Consider the following 19,981-nt stretch of genomic DNA (forward strand, 5'->3'; position numbering starts at 1 on the left):
GCTGTTACACTTCCCACCCAATAGGTGGTCCCTATTTTTTCTACTTGCATTTTTATGTGCTTTCGAAACTGCTAGGTTGGCAGAAGCTGGGACAAGTCATGGGAGCTCACCCCGTTACACAGCAGCACTAGGGATTCGAACCGCCGAGCTGCCGACCTTTCGATCGACAAACTCAACGTCCCCTAGCCCCTGAGCCACCGTGTCCCCTTACTCATCCATAAGAAACAAGAATTCTTTTGCAAGTGGTTGGCACTGAACCCCTGCTTCTACGTATCTTGCCACCATATTCTTTTCCTTAAAAGCTATGTGGCATCTTTGCCCAACCTGATCATATTGACCCACCCTCCCTAACCTCAATATGGTTACAGAATCCAGAAGACCAGAGGTCCCCAACCTTTGTGACTTGGCGGCCCGGCTGTGTGTGTGTGTGTGTGTGGAGAAAGGAACTGGGTCACACAGGCCACAGGCTGGCAGGCACGTGTACAAGTGCCCAAAGGCCCTCAGCTCACATAAGTTAACCTGCAAGCATGCACTCTGGCCAGCCACTCATGCAACACAATTCCGAATAGGTCACTGCCTGGTAGTGGGCCGAAACCCAGGAGTTGGGGGCCGCTGCAACAGACCATCATAAATCACAACTAGCTGCCAGGTGTGTTGTAGAGTCCAATACTTGTTGACTTTGTTTCCGCTCCTGGATCCTTGGAAGTTGCTTCTTTCTACAGCTGGTCCTCAACTTAACAGCAGTTCATTTAGGGACCGTTCGAAGTTACAACGGCCCTGAAAAAAAATGACTTACGACCATTTTTCACCCTTGCGACCCTTGCAGCATCCATCCCCACGGTCATGTGGTTTACACTCGGATGCTTGATTCACTGATTCACATTTATGATGGTTGCAGGGTGCCCGGGGTCCGGGGATCCACCTTTTGTGACCTCCTGACAGGCAAAGTCAATGGGGAAGCCAGATTCACTTTAACACAACAGGGTTACTCAGTTAATAATAATAATAATAATAATAATAATAATAATAATAATAATAATAATAATAATAATAATAATAATAATAATAATAATAATAATAATAATATTATTTTAATTTGTATACCACCCTTCTCCCGAAGGACTCAGGGTGGTGAACAACCAAATAAAATACAAATACAGACAGATACAATATTAAAAACAGCCCTTAAAAAACTTATTCAATTTGTCGAAAAAATTTAAAATACAAATTACACCCATAAAATTACAGAAATTTAAAACCCAATTAAATTAAATTAAAATTTTAAAATCACGCCAGTCCAGCCATACGAAATAAATAGGTTTTAAGTTCGCGGCGAAAGATCCTAAGGTCAGGCAATTGTCAGAGTACAGGGGGAAGCTCGTTCCACAGGGTAGGAGCCCCCACAGAGAAGGCCCTCCCCCTGGGGGCCGCCAGTCGACATTGTTTGGCTGACGGCACCCTAAGGAGTCCCTCTCTATGGGAACGCACTGGTCGCTGGGAGATAGAAGACGGCAGTAGACAGTCCCATAAGTAACCCGGTCCTAAGCCATGGAGTGCTTTGAAGGTGGTAACCAATACCTTGAAGCGCACCCGGAAGACAACAGGTAGCCAGTGCAGTCTGCGCAGGATCGGTGTTACATGGGAGCTCCGACCCGCTCCCTCAATAACCTGCGCAGCCGCATTCTGGACTAGCTGGAGTCTCCGAGTGCTCTTCAAGGGGAGCCCCATGTAGAGAGCATTGCAATAATCCAGTCGAGAAGTGACGAGAGCATGAGTGACCGTGCATAAGGCATCCCGGTCCAGGAAGGGACGCAACTGGTGGATCAGGCGAACCTGATAAAAAGCTCTCCTGGAGACGGTCGTCAAGTGTTCTTCAAAAGACAGCCGCCCATCCAGGAGCATGCCCAAGTTGCGCACCTTCTCCATTGGGGCCAATGACTCGCCCCCAACAGACAGCCGCATCTGCAGCTGACTGTACCGGGGAGCCGGCATCCACAGCCACTCCGTCTTGGAGGGATTAAGTTTGAGCCTGTTCCTCCCCATCCAGACCCGTACGGCTTCCAAACACCGGGACAGCACTTCAACAGCTTCGCTGGGGTGGCCTGGGATGGAAAAGTACAGCTGAGTGTCATCAGCGTACAGTTGGTATCTCACCCCAAAACCACTGATGATCTCACCCAGTGGCTTCATATAGATGTTGAACAGGAGGGGTGAGAGAATCGACCCCTGCGGCACCCCACACATGAGGCACCTCAGAGTCGATCTCTGCCCTCCTGTCAACACCGTCTGCGTCCGGTCAGAGAGGTAGGAGGAGAACCACCGATAAACGGTGCCTCCCACTCCCAACCCCTCCAGCCAGCGCAGCAGGATACCATGGTCGATGGTATCAAAAGCCGCTGAGAGGTCTAATAGGACCAGGGCAGAGGAATAACCCTTGTCCCTGGCCCTCCAGAGATCATCCACCAACGCGACCAAAGCCGTCTCTGTACTGTAGCCGGGCCAAAAGCCGGACTGGAACGGGTCTAGATAGACAGTTTCATCCAGGTACTGGGGTAGCTGACATGCCACCACACTCTCTACAACCTTCGCCGTGAAGCGAAGATTGGAGACTGGACGGTAATTCCCTAAAACAGCTGGGTCCAGGGAAGGCTTCTTGAGGAGAGGTCTCACCACCGCCTCTTTCAAGGCAGCGGGAAAGACCCCCTCCCGCAAAGAAGCAACCACTGCAGTGGTTCCCTTAAGAAACGTGGCAAGAATGGGACAAACTCACTTACCGTATTTTTTCGGATTATAAAACGCACCGGAGTGTAAGAGGCACCAAGATTTCGAAGAGGTTAACAAGGAAAAAAAAAGTTTTTGCTCTGCCCAGCCCTTAAGAGCACTCTGCAGGCCTCCCAAACCCTCTGCAGGCTCATTGTTTTCAAAAAAAAAAAAAAGGGAGGGGGGACGGACACATGGGGGCTTTTGGAGACGAAAAACAGACCTGTTTTTTGCAAAAATTGGGGTGTTCTGCCCTCTCCAGCCTCCAGGAGAACTCTGCAGGCCTCCCAAACTCTCTGCAGGCCCCATGTTTGCAAAAAAAAGGGCTGTTTTTGGTGAAAACGGGACGCAGAGGGCGGGGTTTTGGGACGCCAAAAATGGCTGTATTCGATATATAAGACCCACCAACATTTACACCCTCTTTCGGGGGGGGAGGAGTGCGTCTTATACACCAAAAAGTACGGTAACGGATGTCTTGCTTAGCAACATAAATTTTGGGCTCAGTTGTGGTCCTAACTTGAGAACTACCAGTATTTTTCTATGGCTCTCCCTCAATGAGCCAATTCCCAAAGTTAGCCCATCCGACTTATACAACCTTTTCTGGAGTCCTGGCAGAGTTCGAGCAATAACCAGAGTACTTTGGGATGGCTTTGGTACCCAGTCTTTGAATTCTTTTGCTCAGAAGAAAACAGGTCGCTCGATGCGGCGCCATGCTTATATAAGCCCACTTTCCCCACCCACCCACCCACCTCCAATGGAACAGTCGACGAAGACAACACCAGTTGCCTCCTGTATCCTTCCCTACCTTTTCTTCCCTAGGAAAGCCGGGTCAGTAAGGCAGTAGAAGTGATGATTCAGCACGTGGAAAACTTAAAGCGTACATACGCAAGAGAGCACGCAGAACTGGAAGAGCTGAAGGAGCTATTACTCCAGAATGAGAAGTCCTTCAGCTCTATGGGGGACCGAGGTAACAGCCAAGGTGATGTGGACTGAATGTGGGCTAAATCAGGGGCTTCCAAACTTGGCAACTTTAAGACTTGTGGACTTTAACGCCCAGAGATCCCCAGCCAGCACAGCTTTTTTTTCGAAGTATAAGACACACCTTAGTTTTTGGGAAGGAAAAGAAAAAAGCTGATTGGCAGGTGGATTGGCCTCCCGGAATACCCCCAATCAGCTGTTCCCAGAGGTGAATTTTAGCAAGAGGTTCCTTGGTTGTGAGCTCTGTGCCTTGCTTTTTTTTTTTTTGCTTATTTTTCTGCCTCTGAAACTTCTGAAACTCTGTTTCAGAAAAAACTTTTCTGCCTCTGAAAGCTTCCAAAACAGCTCTGAAGTTCTGTTTGGGGGCTTCTTTTCTGAAGCTCTGTTTGGGGGCTTCTTTTCTGAACCTCTGTTTGGAGGCTTTTTTTCTGAAGCTCTGTTTGGGGGCTTCTTTTCTGAAGCTCTGTTTGGAGGCTTTTTTTCTGAAGCTCTGTTTGGGGGCTTCTTTTCTGAAGCTCTGTTTGGAGGCTTTTTTTCTGAAGCTCTGGGGGCTTCTTTTCTGAAGCTCTGTTTGGGGGCTTTTTTTCTGAAGCTCTGTTTGGGGGCTTCTTTTCTGAAGCTCTGTTTGGGGGCTTCTTTTCTGAAGCTCTGTTTGGAGGCTTCTTTTCTGAACCTCTGTTTGGAGGCTTTTTTTCTGAACCTCTGGGGGCTTCTTTTCTGAACCTCTGTTTGGGGGCTTCTTTTCTGAACCTCTGTTTGGAGGCTTTTTTTCTGAAGCTCTGTTTGGGGGCTTCTTTTCTGAAGCTCTGTTTGGAGGCTTTTTTTTCTGAAGCTCTGTTTGGAGGCTTCTTTTTTAAAGCTTCATTTCTGGTGCTTTTTTCAGACTCTGAAACCTCTGTTTGAGAAGCTGGGCGGGGCTACACTCGGAGTATAAGACGCACCCAGATTGTCACCCTCTTTTGGGGGGGGGGGGAAGATACGTCTTATACTCTGAAAAATACGGTAAATCCTTCCATCCTCCACCATTCAGTCATAACGGAAGAAGCTTCTTGGATGAGAAGCGAAACGTCTTCAAGGGAAAACGAAGTCCAGTTACCTTTTGGAAAAAACACGTTTGGGACAACTGGTGTCGGAGGATGTTGCCTTGGGGCAGATGTCATGGTGGGGAGGGTTTGTGGCTGATCTTGGTCTTCACTCACCATGCCACATAGGGGCATCCAAGGAAAGGCAAATAAATGGACATGAGCTCAGCAGTGGAAGTGATGATCCCACTCTGGACATCTTCTCCAAACCAATTCATCCCCCCAAATTCAGACTAAGCTACAGAGGTCCCTGTCCTACAAGTCCAGCTTCTAATTTTATTGAAATTCCTTGATTCCCTGATTAATGTGTATTCTTCCACTTCTCTTGCACTTTCAGATGACTCTTCAATTAAAAAACTCTCTGGTTCTCTCAAGGTACACATGTTGCAAGCATTTTTCGCTTTCTGCACACACTCTTCTGCGCTGCGCCCTGCCTTTGCAATCCGATTGTGATGCTTCTGAGCAATTCTTGCAGCTTCTGGCTGTTGTTGGTTGTTGGTTTCCCTCTCTTTTTGCAGCCTTGCAAAATGCATGAACCCGAGTCCTTAAATTTCCAATGATGTCCCTGAAAATTGGTACCGTTTTCTTGCGTAATACCTTGAACCTGTGCTATTTTGTGGCCTGGTCTTTTCAATTCAGTTTCCTTGTTGTTGTTTTTCCTTGTTGCTGTTGTTTACAAATTGCTCTTAATGCTGAACAGAATTCCGTATTTGTGGTCTTTCTAGATTATAGTTCATGAGATGGGTGATAGTAGGTATTGCAACTGCATTTAATATGTGGTCAAAGCTCAGGAACAGTGTCCATGGCTTTCAGGGCATCACAGAACCAAATTCCCAGCTTGGAGAGTTTGATATTTCATTTTCTGCATAACTGACTGAAAAGTAAACTGACGAATATAAAACAGTATGCAAATAGTTCGTGCAGATTAAAATGTCTTTAGGACATTTCATTCCGGTTTCAAAAAAAAAAAGTATTTACAAATTCAGATGGGTATGTATCAAATGCATGTAATATGCTCATCCGGTATCAAATTCCACATTGCTGGTAGATCAATCCAATCAAATCCTATCTGGATTTCGAAAAAGGTGTCTTAAATATTAATCCTGAAATGTGAAAAAGTTGTATTTCCATGTTTATCATGAGTTACTTAAGCTACTCTGAAATACAGTTTCTTTGCACACACTCTCAGCTGGAAGGATGGCATAATAATTGGAGCATGTATATACCGTATTTTTTGGAGTATAAGACACACCTTAGTTTTTGGGGAGGAAAATAAGAAAAAAAAAATTCTGCCTCTGCCTACCAGCATCCATCGGTATTTATCTGGCTAGCGTCCTGTCAGTGTGTGAGAGTGTTGAGGGCTGTTTGGAAACTGAAACAGTATTTGCTGTGTGAACAACAAAGAAGGAGACAGCAAGGAGCCTGGGTGTGGCTTAGCTCTGCAGCTCTGAGTCTGTGCTGAGCGCCAAACTAGTCTGCTGCTCAAAACTGAAACTGAAACTCCTCTCCTATGCTTGTGTTTTGCTTGTATTTACTACCACGTTGGAAACCCTGCTTTTGGTATCGTATATTTACTTCATGCGTTATATTATATATAAAGAGAAGTCATTGAATCCTGCTGAATCAGTTACTTGTGTGTGCTTTCTGGATGTGATTGCTGCTGCAAACTCTGACATGTCCAGGTCAGCTTCAGCACATTATTACAGCCAGATTCAGCATGAGCAGCTGATTGGTGGGTGGATTGGCTTCCCGGAATACCCCCAATCAGCTGTTCCAGGCTGCAGGGATTGTCACAGACCATCACCGCCTCCATGCCTCGCGTTTTTGGCTACATTCGGTATATAAGACGCACCCACATTTTCACTCTTTTTTATGGGGAGGGGGGAGTGTGTCTTCCCCCTCCACACACACACGCAAATACCACCCATACAGAATAGCCCAAAGCACAGACTTTTGCTTGAGAGAGGTTCCCTGAAGATGGGCTCCAGCATGAATCCAAAAGCTTGGAAGAATAAATTTCAGGTCTCCGGATTGGATCCTGCAATTGGATTGGATCCAGACTGGATCCTGCAATTGAGGATTATCCATCTTCGGTGGCTTCAACTGAGATCAGAACTAAATCTGGTGATTTTGGGAAGGGAGGGAAGATGGGCTAAATAACCTGACCTGTAGGACTTTGAAAAAAAAAACTTTATATTAATTAAGCAGCAAATTCGAGTTGGTTGTAAGAATAAAATAAAAAAAATCAAGGACAGTGTTTGTGCATTGCTTTCCCCTTTTATCTGTGCTAGTTATTCATTTGCCAACCAATTCCTAGCCTAAAACACTCTTTGAAATCGTTCTTAAGTGTGACCAAAATTACAGCTTGAAATACCAATATTGACGCTGCGAGCAAAATTACAAATACCGCTCATAATTGAGTTTCTGCAGCAATTAGGATAACCTCATCTGTCCTATGAACCCGTGGATTGTTTTGAAAAAAAACATTGAAATAATGAATATATGGTAGTTCAAACTATATATTTCTTTGGAGACTGTTAAATATTTGTAACATTGTTTTATCTGCATTTGATCATCGGTTGGTTGTGGCCCTTTGGTCAATGGAAAAATGCAGATCAGATTTCATTAAATGAGCTGCTGTGGAGCTTGGTTGGAAAATGTAATCCTTTATCTAGCTAAAGTCTGCGGGCCTTCTTTGCTTTAGTGCAGGGGTCTCCAACCTTGGTCCCTTTAAGACTTGTGGACTTCAATTCCCAGAGTCCCTCAGCCAGCAAAGTTGGCTGAGGAACTCTAGGAGTTGAAGTCCACAAGTCTTAAAGAGACCAAGGTTGGAGACCCTTGCTTTAGTGCTACCATTAACTTTGAATGCTTTGAATGTTTGGTTAGATCCCCCATAATTTACAACAGGAGACACCACCACCACCCCCAGCCTCTGGGCTGCGAACCAATACCGATCCGTGGTCTGTTAGGATCCGGAGGCTGCAGAAGCAAAATTCATTGGCGCATACACAGGATATAGCACACAAAACCGTCCCCACCTGGTCCAAGGAAAAATTGTTTCCCACGGAACCTGTCCCTGGTACCCAAAAGGTTGGGGACCCCTGCTTTATATGGCCCAGTTGAATGACATCCCTGTGCAGAAAAGAGGCCACTGTGTGTTCTTCTTATCTCTTTTTATTTGTACTATTGATAATAATAATAATAATAAAGAGGAGGCTGGATGTAGAAAAGGGGAGTTGGGCCCAAGATTTGAGCTCTGTAGAGTTTTTACGGTTATATTCTGTCCGGTGATGAGCACCCGTTTGCGAAATAAGCACTGGAACTCCATGCTACTTCTTAAATCTGTTTAGAACAGTGTTTTTCAACCTTGACCATTTTAGGATGGGTGGACTGCAACTCCATCCATTTTAAAGATACCACAGTTCACAGCAGAATAACAGAGTTGGAAGGGACCTTAGAGGTCTTCTAGTCCAACCCCCCTGCTCAGGCAGGAAAACCCTATACCATTTCAGACAAATGGTTTGTCCAGTCTCTTCTTAAAAACTTCCAGCGTTGGAGCATTCACAACTTCTGGAGGCAAGTTGTTCCACTGATAAATTGTTCTCGCCGGTCAAGAAATTTCTCCTTAGTTCTAGCTTGGTTCTATCCTTGATTCGTTTCCATCCATTGCTTCTTGTCCTGCCTTCGGGTGCTTTGGAACATAGTATGACACACACACGCCCTCTTCTTTGTGGCAACCCCTTAGACATGGTAAAAATGTCACCCCACCCCTAGGTTGAAAAACACTGGTTTAGATGTTCTGCTTCGTTCACATAAGTCCCACCTCTGCCTAGAGAAGAACTGCAGGAACCTTGCAGGATGTGCCATAGCTAACTGATCAAATAGTATTTCTTGTTTTGTGTAGCCATCATCACTACGCAGAGTTAGCACTGCATCCTTGCCTAGGAACAGTAATGGAAATGCAGTCGTTTTTTTGCAACTGGTATGTAGGTGTTTTCCAATACTGACCATTCCTTAACTTTAAAAAAATACTAGTTGCTCTTAGATGGTGACCTCTCCCCTTTCCCTATTCCTACAAAGGCTCAGATGAACGAAGCGGACGGAAACAACCGGAATGAAAAATTCAACAGGCGCTCAAGTTGGTACGTAGGGCATTGTTTTTTATTTATTTTTTATTTATTTATTTGTCAAGCATGTATAAGATAACAGATATAAGTATAAATACGATTATGAATACCGGAAATGGATAAAAATAAATGGGGACATTAGGACAGGGACGATAGGCATGTTGGTGCACTTATGCACGCCCCCTTACAGACCTCTTAGGAATGGGGTGGGGTCAACAGTAGATAGTCTAAGGCTAAAGTTATGGGAGTTTGTGGCAGGGGTGAAATGCTCCTGGTTCGAACCGGATCGCCTGATCCGGTAGCGATGGCAGCAGGTGGTTTGGAGAACCAGTAGGAAAAATCCTTGCCCCCCCCTCATATGCCCAGCTGAGCCACGCAATTATCAGAGGTTTTTTGTTTGTTTTTTACTTTTAAAAGCATTTTTTCTTCGGCCGAAAAAATGCTTTAAAAGTAAAAAAAAAAAAAAACCTCTGATGATCGCGCAGCTCAGCGGGGGCGGGGGGCAGGGATTTTTGCTACTGGTTTTCCGAACCACCCGCCGCCATCGCTACCGAATCAGGCGATCCGATCCAAACTCGGAGCATTTCACTCCAGCCTTCCCTCTCCTCCCCTTTCCTCTCCTCTCCTCTCTCCCTTCATCCTCCTCCACTTCTCCTCCCTTCTTTTCCCCTCCTCCTCTCTCTCCCTCTTTCCTCTTTTTCTCTTTCTCCCTCTCTTCCTTTCTCTTCCTTCCTTCCTGTACTTTTCTTGGAGGGGGGGGATATTTAATGAAAGAAAAGCAGGCGAAATATCTTTTTAAAGAAAGCCTGTTTGATTCTCCTGTCCTTAGGAGTCTAAGGGGAACCAAACAAGGAGAAAAACGGCCCTCGCTACAGCGCTTCATCAGCTCAACTTCCTGGACAGAGTCGGAGGAAGAACAACTGGAATTAGAGTGAGTCTCATTTTTCCTCCTGGTGCTCCAAAGACTGGGAGCTTCTCCCCTGGAAGCCACTAATTCCGCTTAAGCACAGAAGGAAGATTTGTTCTATGTGGTTGTAAGAAGAAGGCAGGTGAATCGTGACTCTGCTGAAGACTCTGTCAACATGTCAATCTAGAGCAGGGGTATCAAACGCGATTTCATTGAGGGCCGCATCAGGGTTGTGTTTGCGCTCAGGACGTGGGTGGGGGCCGTTGCCGTCTCGACATCACTCGTGTCGGGCATCTGTGGTGGCCCGAGCGCTCTGCCAGTGAGGAACAGGCTCCCGAGTACCGTTTTTGGCTGCCATGGCCTCCTGCAACTCTCTGCCAGAGAAAATGGAAGCACCATCGGCCGGCCCTTCACTGTTTCCAGGTGGCCCCGCAGGCCAGATCTAAGGAACCCGTGGGCCAGATCTGGCCCCTGGGCCTTGAGTTTGACCCCCCTGGTCTAAAGCAGGGGTCTCCAACCTTGGTCCCTTTAACACTTGTGGACTTCAACTCCTAGAGTCCCTCTGGGAGTTGAAGTCCACAAGTCTTAAAGGGACCAAGGTTGGAGACCCCTAGTTTAAAGCAATATTTCTTAACTGAGGCAACTTTTAAGATGTGTGGACTTCGATTCCCAGAATTCCCCAGCTAGCATCCTAGCTGGAGAATTCTGGAAGCTGAAGTCCACACCTCTTAAAGCATGATGGCTGGGGAATTATGGGAGCTGACGTCCCTATATCTTAACATCACAGTGGTTGAGAAGCGATCATCTAGATCCATCCTGGACGAGCAGGGCCTTTTTAACCCAGAATCTAAATCACCCTTTTACAGGGCTGCTCTTCAGGAACCAGCGGCTCCAGAGATCCAGGGAGGTAAAGCACGAAAGCTGAGCGAAAAGGAAATCAACACGACTAAATGGGGGCTACGCTCACTGTAAGTCTAGAAGAAACTTTGTGGGAACGTGGGAAAGAAATTTGGATTTTCTAATTCATTAAATTTGTGGCAGTAGCAGAGGTGGTATTCAGCCAATTCGGACTGGTTCGCCCGAACCGGTAGCGGAAATTGTGGGTGGCCACCAAGCCCGTCCCCCCGTCCCCGTCCCAGCTCTATGCCATCCTATTTTGAGGCCAGGCGCATGTGCAGAAGGCAGGCACGTGCACAAACTGATAACATAATGTGAAACACACTGCTGGGTAGTAGCAGTGATTTTTCAGCATGCCTTGGGTTCTGGATAGCTGATTGGGAGCATCAACGCATAGGACTTAAAAAAAAAAAGTTCCCAGAAGTTCAATTAACACTTTTTTTTTAAAGCTGAAGTATTATAAATGTAAACGAAGCACACTACACTGGTTCCCCCTCCTCTTCTTTTTCTTCTTCTGCCATATCCATCATCGGATGTTGGCAATCCTATTTTAATCAACAGCCGCATGAAAACGTGCTGCTGAGTTTTGTCAAAACCAATCCCTTAGGTTTTGAAGCCTTCTGCCTGGACCTCGTTTGCCTTCAATCTCGCATCACATGTCCCAAATATTCTAACTTTCGCTTTTTTATGGTTCTTCTGATAATTTGCCTTGGCTTTCCCAGGAGGCTTATCATCTCTTCATTTCTGATTTTGTCAACCCAACTTATATGTAACAGCCGTCTGTTAATCCACATTTCAAATGCTTCTAGTCTCTTCAAGTGGCTTTCTGTCAGAGACCAACTCTCCACTCCGTAGAGCAGGATAGAAAAGATGTAGCAGCTGGTTCCCCATTACATATTATTCAGTGGTGGGATTCAATTGGTGTAACAACCAGTTCGCTGAACACGTGCACGCAGTACATTTGAAAAAAGCTCTAAAGCTTACCTTCTACTGCAGCGCCGGTCAGTAAAACAGCTGAGGTGCGGCAATCCGCTTTGCCACGCCTATCAGCTGGGCTTCAAACAAAGGAAATATTGGTTGGTATAGCGCAGGGGCGAGCGGGCGGGCCCAGCTGATCATCGGGGTGAACCTGTTAACTCTCAGCTGATCGTCAGAGCTAAAGGTTCGCCCAAACAGGCAGAATCCCACCCCTGCATATTATTTCTCCCTGAGGAAATTTAGATTTGTGTCATTCGTGTCCACGTATTGGAGTGTGTGAATTGATTTCATGTCTACTTTTCCATGCTTTCCTCCCCCCCACCCTCTTCTGCAGGTGTACGAAAGTGTCTTCTTGGGCCTCCACTTTTAGGACTTCTTTCTCCAGGATTAGCAAAGCCCTCTGTGCGTCTGTCGTTGCAGTTGTGCTCTTTGCCGTCCTGATCACTTTTGTCATGGGATTTTCCTTCCATCAACCTGTGGAAGCCTCTTCTGAGGGCACCGGTACCGCTTGGACCTCAGTACAGAAATTCTTATGGCCATACACACGTCTCCTCCACCATGGACCACCACCTGTATAATTCAGCAGTATTCAGAATGGATTTTTTTCCCTTCTACTGCAGGGTTTTCTCAGGCTTGGCAACTCTTAAGGTGGGTTGACTTCAACTTCCAGAATTCCCCTGGCTGGCTGAGGAATTCTGGGAGTTGAAGTCCACCCACCTTAGAGTTGCCAAGTTTTGGGGGAAGAAACCTCTTCTAGTGTCTGTTCAGCATGTAGCCTTAAATTGAATAATCTAGCAGGCGGATTAAGCAATTTAGGTTTATCACATTTTAAATTTCTGACTGTAGAGAAAATGCAATTTTGACGCGTCATCGAATATTTCTGTTAATTCGGGACCATGCCATTCAGAAACAAGATACGATTCGTTCTTTTCAAAGTAGAGCTTCTGAATGATTGAAACTTCTTTTTTTTTTTAATTTTTATCCATTTTTCTCTTCTCTCCCCTCCCAGCCCCCAAATTTCACCAAAGAGTTTATAGAAACAAAATATATTTAAAAAAAAAAATTTTTTTTTTCCAGGGCATGTAGTCTATCCATAAATGGCTTATTTATTTATTTTTCTTTTTTAAAAAAGATGTCCGAAATGCAATTTCTTCCACCTCATTATTGACTGGAGTGTCTTGAACTCAATAAAAGTTCTTAAAGCGGCTTTTGGCGTGTCAGGAATATGTCAGCACCCTGGTAGCAAGGAGCAGTTGGTAGACGGCATCGATGAAGAGGTAGTTGCTCTGTCTGACGCGGTCCATGGCATCTTCGCTCCCAGTATCTTTCAAGAGATGATAGAGAGTGGAGTGGAACTCGGAGCCTTCTGCAATGTTCTTGGAGAAAGCATCGCTGTCTTCGTCGATCGCCAGCTTCTGAGCTCTTTGGCCGTTGAACATGTAAAGAGCCCATTCTTCTTCTTGGATCTGGTCTTCTTCGGTCAGATGTTCACAGGCCTGCAGTTGGGCAGGAGAAAAAGAGGGTGGACAACCAGAGGTGAAATGCTACCGGTTCGGACAAACTGGTAGCAGCAGCAGGTGGTTCGGCGAACTGGTAGCAGCAGCAGCAGCAGCACGAAGCTCCGCCCACCTGCCTGGACATCGTTACTTCCTGGTTTTAACCAGGAAGTAACCTGTTTTTCACACACTCTGCATGTGCAGAAGGCTTTGCGCATGCGCAGAGGGTCCAAAATTGCATGTGACGCATGTGCGCGCTTGCTCTGCTCATGCGCGCAGAGTGCTCACTTCCGAATCGGTAGGGGAGGTAAGTAGCTTTCACCCCTGGTGGACAGCCCACCGGATTCTGAAGGGATTCTAGGTGCTCTCTGAGCTTGGTTGTTTTCTTACAGATGTTTCATTACCCAACTAGGTAACATCATCAGGGCTAGCACTCCCTTCTAGGAGAGAAGGAGCCCTGGTGTTGCAGTGGTTAGAATGCAGTATTTGAAAGGCTGCCACAAAGATGAAGGGGTCAATTTATTTTCCAAAGCAGCAGAGGGCAGGACAAGAAACAATGGATGGAAACTAATCAAGGAGAGAAGTAACCTGGAATTAAGGAGAAACTTCCTAACAGTGAGGACAATTAACCAGTGGAACAGCTTGCCTCCAGAAGTTGTGGGTGCTTCGTCATTGGAGGTTTTTAAGAAGAGATTGGATAGTCACTTGTCTGAAATGGTATAGGAACTCCTGCTTAAGCAGGGGGCTGGACTAGAAGACCTCGAAGGTCCCTTCCAGCTCTGTTCTGATTCAGTATTGCAGGCTAACTCAACACTCAATGCCAGGAATTCGATTCCTTCGATCCTGACCTGCTCAAGGTTGATTCAGCCTTCTATCCTTCTGAGGTCAGTAAAATGAGAACCCAGACTGTTGGGGGCAATCTGCTGACTCTGTAAACCGCTTAGAAAGGGTTGTAAATCCCTCTGGAGCAGTATATAAATCTTAAGTTGCAAGATCTATGAATCTTAAATTGCTGACTAGGTGGCTCAGTGGCTAAGACACTGAGCTTGCCGATCAGAAAGATCGGCAATTCAGCGGTTTTGAATCCCTAGTACAGGTCTCCTGCATGAGCAGGGGGGTTGGACTAGATGACCTCCAAGGTCCCTTCCAACTCTGTTACTCTTATAGATCCAATTTGGGTCGGTCACCAGGACCAGAGGATTTGTCTTCTGAGCTTTTGGAGCCCATCTTCAGGGAACTTCTCTCTGGACTTCGTAAGTCTTTAAGTGCTATGGCTACTGCTTCTAACACTGATGATATTACCTAGTTGGGTAATGAAACGTCTGCAAGAAAACAACTAGGCTCAGAGTGCACCAAAGATCCCTCATTTCAACCCTGAGCTACAAATATACACCATTATTCGTTTCCTGAAGGAACCGTCGGGTTTGTTCAACCGTTTTAAAAATGGAAGAGTATAAAGGGCAAAGTTGAATGTTTCCCGGCAACGTTGACATGGAACACACACAAACAGGCAGAGCCTTATTAGTGTTGTCATAGCTACCCACATGTCTTCTTCGACTCAAGGACTTGGGATCCAAGGACTCCCCATGTCATCTAAACCAGGGCGGAATGGGACTTTTCACCTTGAACTCTTGGCACTGCCTGTTTCTCCACCAGGGTTTCGCCTCTGCATTATTACGTCTCGGCACTTTGGGCCACGGCCTGTTGTGACTCTAGCCCCCGAACCTGGCCCCATGCCCAAAAGTGACTCCGAGTGAGGGGGAAGGGCCAGTAAGGCTTACCTCGGGAGCACCGATTCCTTTGGCCCGGCTCCAGGAGCCAGAACCAGACCAGTTGGAGGACGTAATGAGGCCATCATCCCCTGATTCCTCCCTTCCCCAGGCTACGCCTTCAGACCCAGCTGATAATAATAATAATCAAGCTTGGATTGACCCACGTTTCGGAAGATTAGAGAGGTGGCATCATCAAAGGGAAGGGTGGGGCAGGAGCCCCACCCCACAGAATATATAAGGAGCTTTGGGACTGCTCTCATTTCACGGGAAGCAAAAGTTTAGCTGAACCGTTTCAAAGAGAGCTGAAAGTCTTACTCTGTGAGCCATTTGTTTGAACTTTGGCAGGCAGCTGCGATTTCTCTGCCAGGACTGATAAGAGCCGTGAATCCACTGGCTGAAGGCCAGCTCGTTGCTCCAAAGTGGGGAAGGAGACAGAACACGGCCCTTCCGTCCCAGTCCCTTCGCCGCAGCCCATTCGTCGCAGTACAGTTCACGTCGGGCTTTTGGGTGCACAGGACAGTTCAAAGCCAGCCAACTGGTGCAGGGGCTCGGGGGCTTTGGGAGTAGAGTGGGGATAAAACCCTGGTGGACAAACAGGCAGCGCCAAGAGTTTGAGGCGAAAAGTCCTAGACCCCAACCAGGGATCTCCAACTTTGGCAACTTTAAGACTTGTGGACTTCAATTCCCAAAGCAAAGCTGGCTGAGGAACTCTGGGAGTTGAAGTTCACAAGTCTTAAAGTTGCCAAGGTTGGAGAGCCATGATCTAAACCATGCTTTGCAGATAACCCTGGTTGCTTGACTAGCTTTATCTCTGTTTTTTGTGCTAATTTGGTAAAAACAGAAAGGGTTTTTTTTGGGGGGTGGGATGGGGCTGGACAGATGTGAATGATTGGTGATATTTTGATTGGTTTTTAACCAACCAGAGTGGGGCCTTGGGGCCAGCTCTGCTTCGATTTAACATGGAGACGAGGCAGGGTTTCTGGTACCACCACTTACTCCTACCTTAAAGACCAGATTATTCTCTCCACTCTTCAGGTTCCACTTGCTCCAGCCAAAGGCAAAAGAGGTTGCAACAAGAGACATTTGCTGATAAACCATGATTTCTGCCAAGAGCGTCTGTAAAAAAGTAGATGAAAATATCCAATGAAGCTTAGCACAGGAACAAGGCCCAACCCTGATTTCTCTCTCTTGATGCTGATCTATATTTCTTTCTTTCTTTCTTTCTTTCTTTCTTTCTTTCTTTCTTTCTTTCTTTCTTTCTTTCTTTCTTTCTTTCTTTCTTTCTATCTATCATCTATCTATCTCTATCATCTATTGATCTACATTTATATCTCTATCTAATCATTTATCTATATATCATCTATCCATGTCATCTATCTATATATCTATATATCATTTATTGATCTATATCTATCTATATCATCTATCTCTATATTGATTTACATCTATATATCTCTAATCTCATTTATCTATATATCATCTATCCATATCATCTATCATCTATCTATATCTAATCTATCATCTATTGATCTACATCTATATCTATCTCTAATCTTCTCATTTATCTATAAATCATCTATCCATCTAATCTATCATCTATCTATATATCATCTATTGATCTATATCTATCTATATCATCTGTCCATCCATCTATCTATCTGCGTATATTATGTATCTATGAATGGACGGATCTGAAAATTACCATCTAACAATCATCTGATAGCTAGCTAGAGATAGATGAGAGAGAGATGATAGATAGAAGATGGATGGATGGAGAGAAAGAGAGATACAACTGAAAATGATCTCTATATTACGCAGAGTCCACAAGGTCGGGCCCTCCTGGTGTAGGTGAAGGACTTTTTAAGACTTGTGGGCTTAGACACTTCCATACTAGAGACTTCCATGTTGGCTGAGGAATTCTGGGAGTTGAAGTCCAGAAGTCTTAAAAGTTGCCAAGATTGGACACTCCTGTACTTAAGCCGCGGTAGACAACCCCGAATGGCTGCCTTCACACACATTCTTATCCAAACACGACACATGAAATGAGGAAGCGACGGAAAATGGTTTCCTGGCTGCTTACTTTTTTGTTCACGCTGACATAATTTGTGGAGTATTCAGCGGGGAAGATGTTCATGCCGGCTCTCTTCAGTGCCATCAGGAGGGCCATGGGCGTCATCCATTTTTCTCTCAGCCCCATAAGCAGGTCAGAATCTTCCACTGTCGCCACAGAGTAGATCATGCATTGATTGTCCTGCCTCAGAAAAAGAGAAGAGCCGCTCAACAGCCGTTTCAGACTTTCCTAAGCAGTGAGCAAATGACAGGCCTCGGCTTACGTCCACAATAGAGCCCAAAATTTATGTTTGCTAAGCAAGGCGGTTATTAAATGACTCACCCTTCATTTCTGGCCACAATTGTTAAGCGAATCACTGCAGTCCACGGATGGGCTCCTGGGGGTTCGGCAGGGCTCGGGCAATCCTCTAGCCAAGGATCTCCGGGTTCGGCTTACCCCCAAATGCTACCCTTGGCTGGCCACGCCTGTCCCTCCCACCCAACCCTGCCCCTCCCCGGAGTCTCTACGCAGCCCGTTCAACATTCCAGGTAAGTGCAGGGCCCATGCAAAGGGTCAAAGAGGGTGAAAAACGGGCATACCGGAGGTTCCGGAAATCCGGAACCAGGCCTGTTTCCGGCCTCCGGATCCTGAGGGAAGCTGTTTTTGCCCTCCCGGAGGCTCGAGGAAAGCCTCTGTAGCCTGGGGGGAGTAAAAAATGCCCTCCCCCACCGTGGTACAGGCAGGCGACTAGGCCACGCCTACCATGGCCACGTCCACCCAGCAACGGGTAAGCAAACCCATTGCTAAAGGATCTGAAGCCCACCCCTGCTGCAGTCGTTAAGTGAATCATGCAGTTGTGAAGCAAATCTGGCTTCCCCTATTGATTTTCACCTGTCGGAAGCTGGTTGGGAAGGTTACAATTAGTGATCACATGACCCCGGGACAGTGAGACTGTCATAAATACCAGTTGCCAGGCCCCCAAATTTTGATCATGGGGATGCCGCAACGGTCATAAGTGTGGGTCATAAGTCCCTTTTTCCAATGCCATTGTGTCTTCGAACAGTCACTGATTGAATGGTTGCAAGTCGAGAACCGCCTGTACTCTGTCTAGCTACAGCATTGGCCACTTCGATATAAAATGAGGCAAACCATTTGACTTAAGCTGTATAAAGCATAGAGAAATATCCAGAAATATGAAATCATATTAGAGCTTCCTCTGCTCAACTTTCAATTCCCCATTTAGGGCAAAAACATTCACTTCTCTTATTTTAAAAAAAATTGTAAATTTGTTGTGCTCTTCCAAAAACCATTTCAGCCACTTCTCTTTTATCTAAACCTGGTTCAGTTGCTGTCCAGATAACTCCAGTACTAATATGGGATCCTTCACAGTTAGAACAATTAATCAGCGGAACGACTTGCCTCCAGAAGTTGTGGATGCTCTAACACTGGAAGTTTTGAAGAAGAAATTGGACAACCATTTGTCTGAAATGATATAGGGACGTGATGGCGAACCTGTGGCATGCGTGCTATCGCCAGCTGCTCTTCTGGTTCCTGGCGCACATATGCGCGCTGGCCAGCTGGTCTTTTGGGGTGCCAGAAAACAGCTGGAAAATGGCCCGAAAAACAAACAAAACAGCTTGAAAAGTGGCCTGAAAACAGCCCGAAAAATGGAGTGAAAACACCCTGAGAAACAGCCTGAAAATGGCCTAAAAATAACCCAAAAATGACCTAAAAACAGCCCGGAAAAGGACTAGGAACAGCCCAGAAAAGGGCCTGAAAACACCTTGAGAAACAGCCTGAAAATGGCCTAAAATAGCCCCAAACTGACCTGAAAACAGTCCGAAAAACGGCCTAAAAACACCCTGAGAAACAGCCTGAAAATAGCCTACAAATAGCCCAAAAATGACCTGAAAACAGCCCGAAAAACGGCCTGAAAATACCCTGAGAAACAGCCTGAAAATGGCCTAAAATAGCCCCACAATGACCTGAAAACAGCCCAAAAAACGGCCTAAAAACACCCTGAGAAACACCCTGAAAATAGCCTATAAATAGCCCAAAAATGACCTGAAAACAGCCCAGAAAGGCCTGAAAATACCCTGAGAAACAGCCTGAAAATGGCCTAAAATAGCCCAAAAATGACCTGAAAACAGCCCGAAAAACGGCTTAAAAACACCCTGAGAAACAGCCTGAAAATGGCCTAAAATAGCCCAAAAATGACCTGAAAACAGCCCAGAAAGGCCTGAAAATACCCTGAGAAACAGCCTGAAGATGGCCTAAAATAGCCCCACAATGACCTGAAAACAGCCCGAAAAACGGCCTAAAAACACCCTGAGAAACAGCCTGAAAATGGCCTAAAATAGCCCAAAAAACAACCTGAAAACAGCCCGAAAAGTGGCCTGAAAACAGCCTGAAAAACCTCCAAGAAACAGGCATGCGCATGCCGGCCAGCTGGTCTTCTGGTTTCGTGTGCTCCGGCGCACACACATGCATGCGCATTCCAGTTTGGGCACTCAGTGCTGAGAAGGTTTGCATCACTGATTAAGGGTTTCCTTTCTAAACAGGAGGTTGGACTAGAAGACCTTCAAAGTCCCTTCCAACTCTTGCTATTCTGTTCTCTGAGTTTCACAGATCAGCCAGATATCCTTGCCCCAAATGGTGTGTGATTGCAACTGCACATAGTCCTCGACTTATGACCACAATTGACCTCAAAATTTATGGTTGCTAAGTGAGAGTTAAGTGAATTTTGCCCCGTTTTACGACCTTTCTTGTCATGGTTGCTAAGTAAATCACAACGCAGTGGTTAAATGAATCTGGCTTCCCCATTGACTGCTTGTCAGAAGGCTGTTAAAGGAGATCACATGACCCGGGGACACTGGAGCTGTCATAAATGTGGATCAGTTGCCAAGCGTCTGAATTTTGATCATGTGACCATGG

At 46.0% G+C, this 19,981-nt stretch overlaps 2 protein-coding genes across 3 annotated transcripts in view; one reads left to right on the forward strand and one right to left on the reverse strand.

Annotated features, from left to right (window-relative positions):
- IRAG2 (inositol 1,4,5-triphosphate receptor associated 2) overlaps positions 1 to 12,916 on the forward strand; it is a 77,018-nt gene extending 64,102 nt beyond the window's left edge. The window contains exons 32-38 of the mRNA XM_058191694.1: positions 3,580 to 3,727; positions 5,158 to 5,195; positions 8,725 to 8,787; positions 8,907 to 8,962; positions 9,777 to 9,878; positions 10,721 to 10,822; positions 12,064 to 12,916. Coding sequence (XP_058047677.1) covers positions 3,580 to 3,727; positions 5,158 to 5,195; positions 8,725 to 8,787; positions 8,907 to 8,962; positions 9,777 to 9,878; positions 10,721 to 10,822; positions 12,064 to 12,307 — 753 coding nt within the window. The 3' untranslated portion in view covers positions 12,308 to 12,916. The remainder of the gene's footprint in view (positions 1 to 3,579; positions 3,728 to 5,157; positions 5,196 to 8,724; positions 8,788 to 8,906; positions 8,963 to 9,776; positions 9,879 to 10,720; positions 10,823 to 12,063) is intronic.
- DNAI7 (dynein axonemal intermediate chain 7) overlaps positions 12,787 to 19,981 on the reverse strand; it is a 28,524-nt gene continuing 21,329 nt past the window's right edge. For both annotated transcript variants that reach the window (XM_058191105.1, XM_058191104.1), the window contains exons 9-11: positions 17,078 to 17,248; positions 16,000 to 16,113; positions 12,787 to 13,225 (exon numbers count right to left, since the gene is read on the reverse strand). In XM_058191105.1, coding sequence (XP_058047088.1) covers positions 12,947 to 13,225; positions 16,000 to 16,113; positions 17,078 to 17,248 — 564 coding nt within the window. In that variant the 3' untranslated portion in view covers positions 12,787 to 12,946. The remainder of the gene's footprint in view (positions 13,226 to 15,999; positions 16,114 to 17,077; positions 17,249 to 19,981) is intronic.

The sequence above is a fragment of the Ahaetulla prasina genome, chromosome 7, assembly GCF_028640845.1.
Source record: "Ahaetulla prasina isolate Xishuangbanna chromosome 7, ASM2864084v1, whole genome shotgun sequence".
Classification (NCBI taxonomy): Eukaryota; Metazoa; Chordata; class Lepidosauria; order Squamata; family Colubridae; genus Ahaetulla; species Ahaetulla prasina.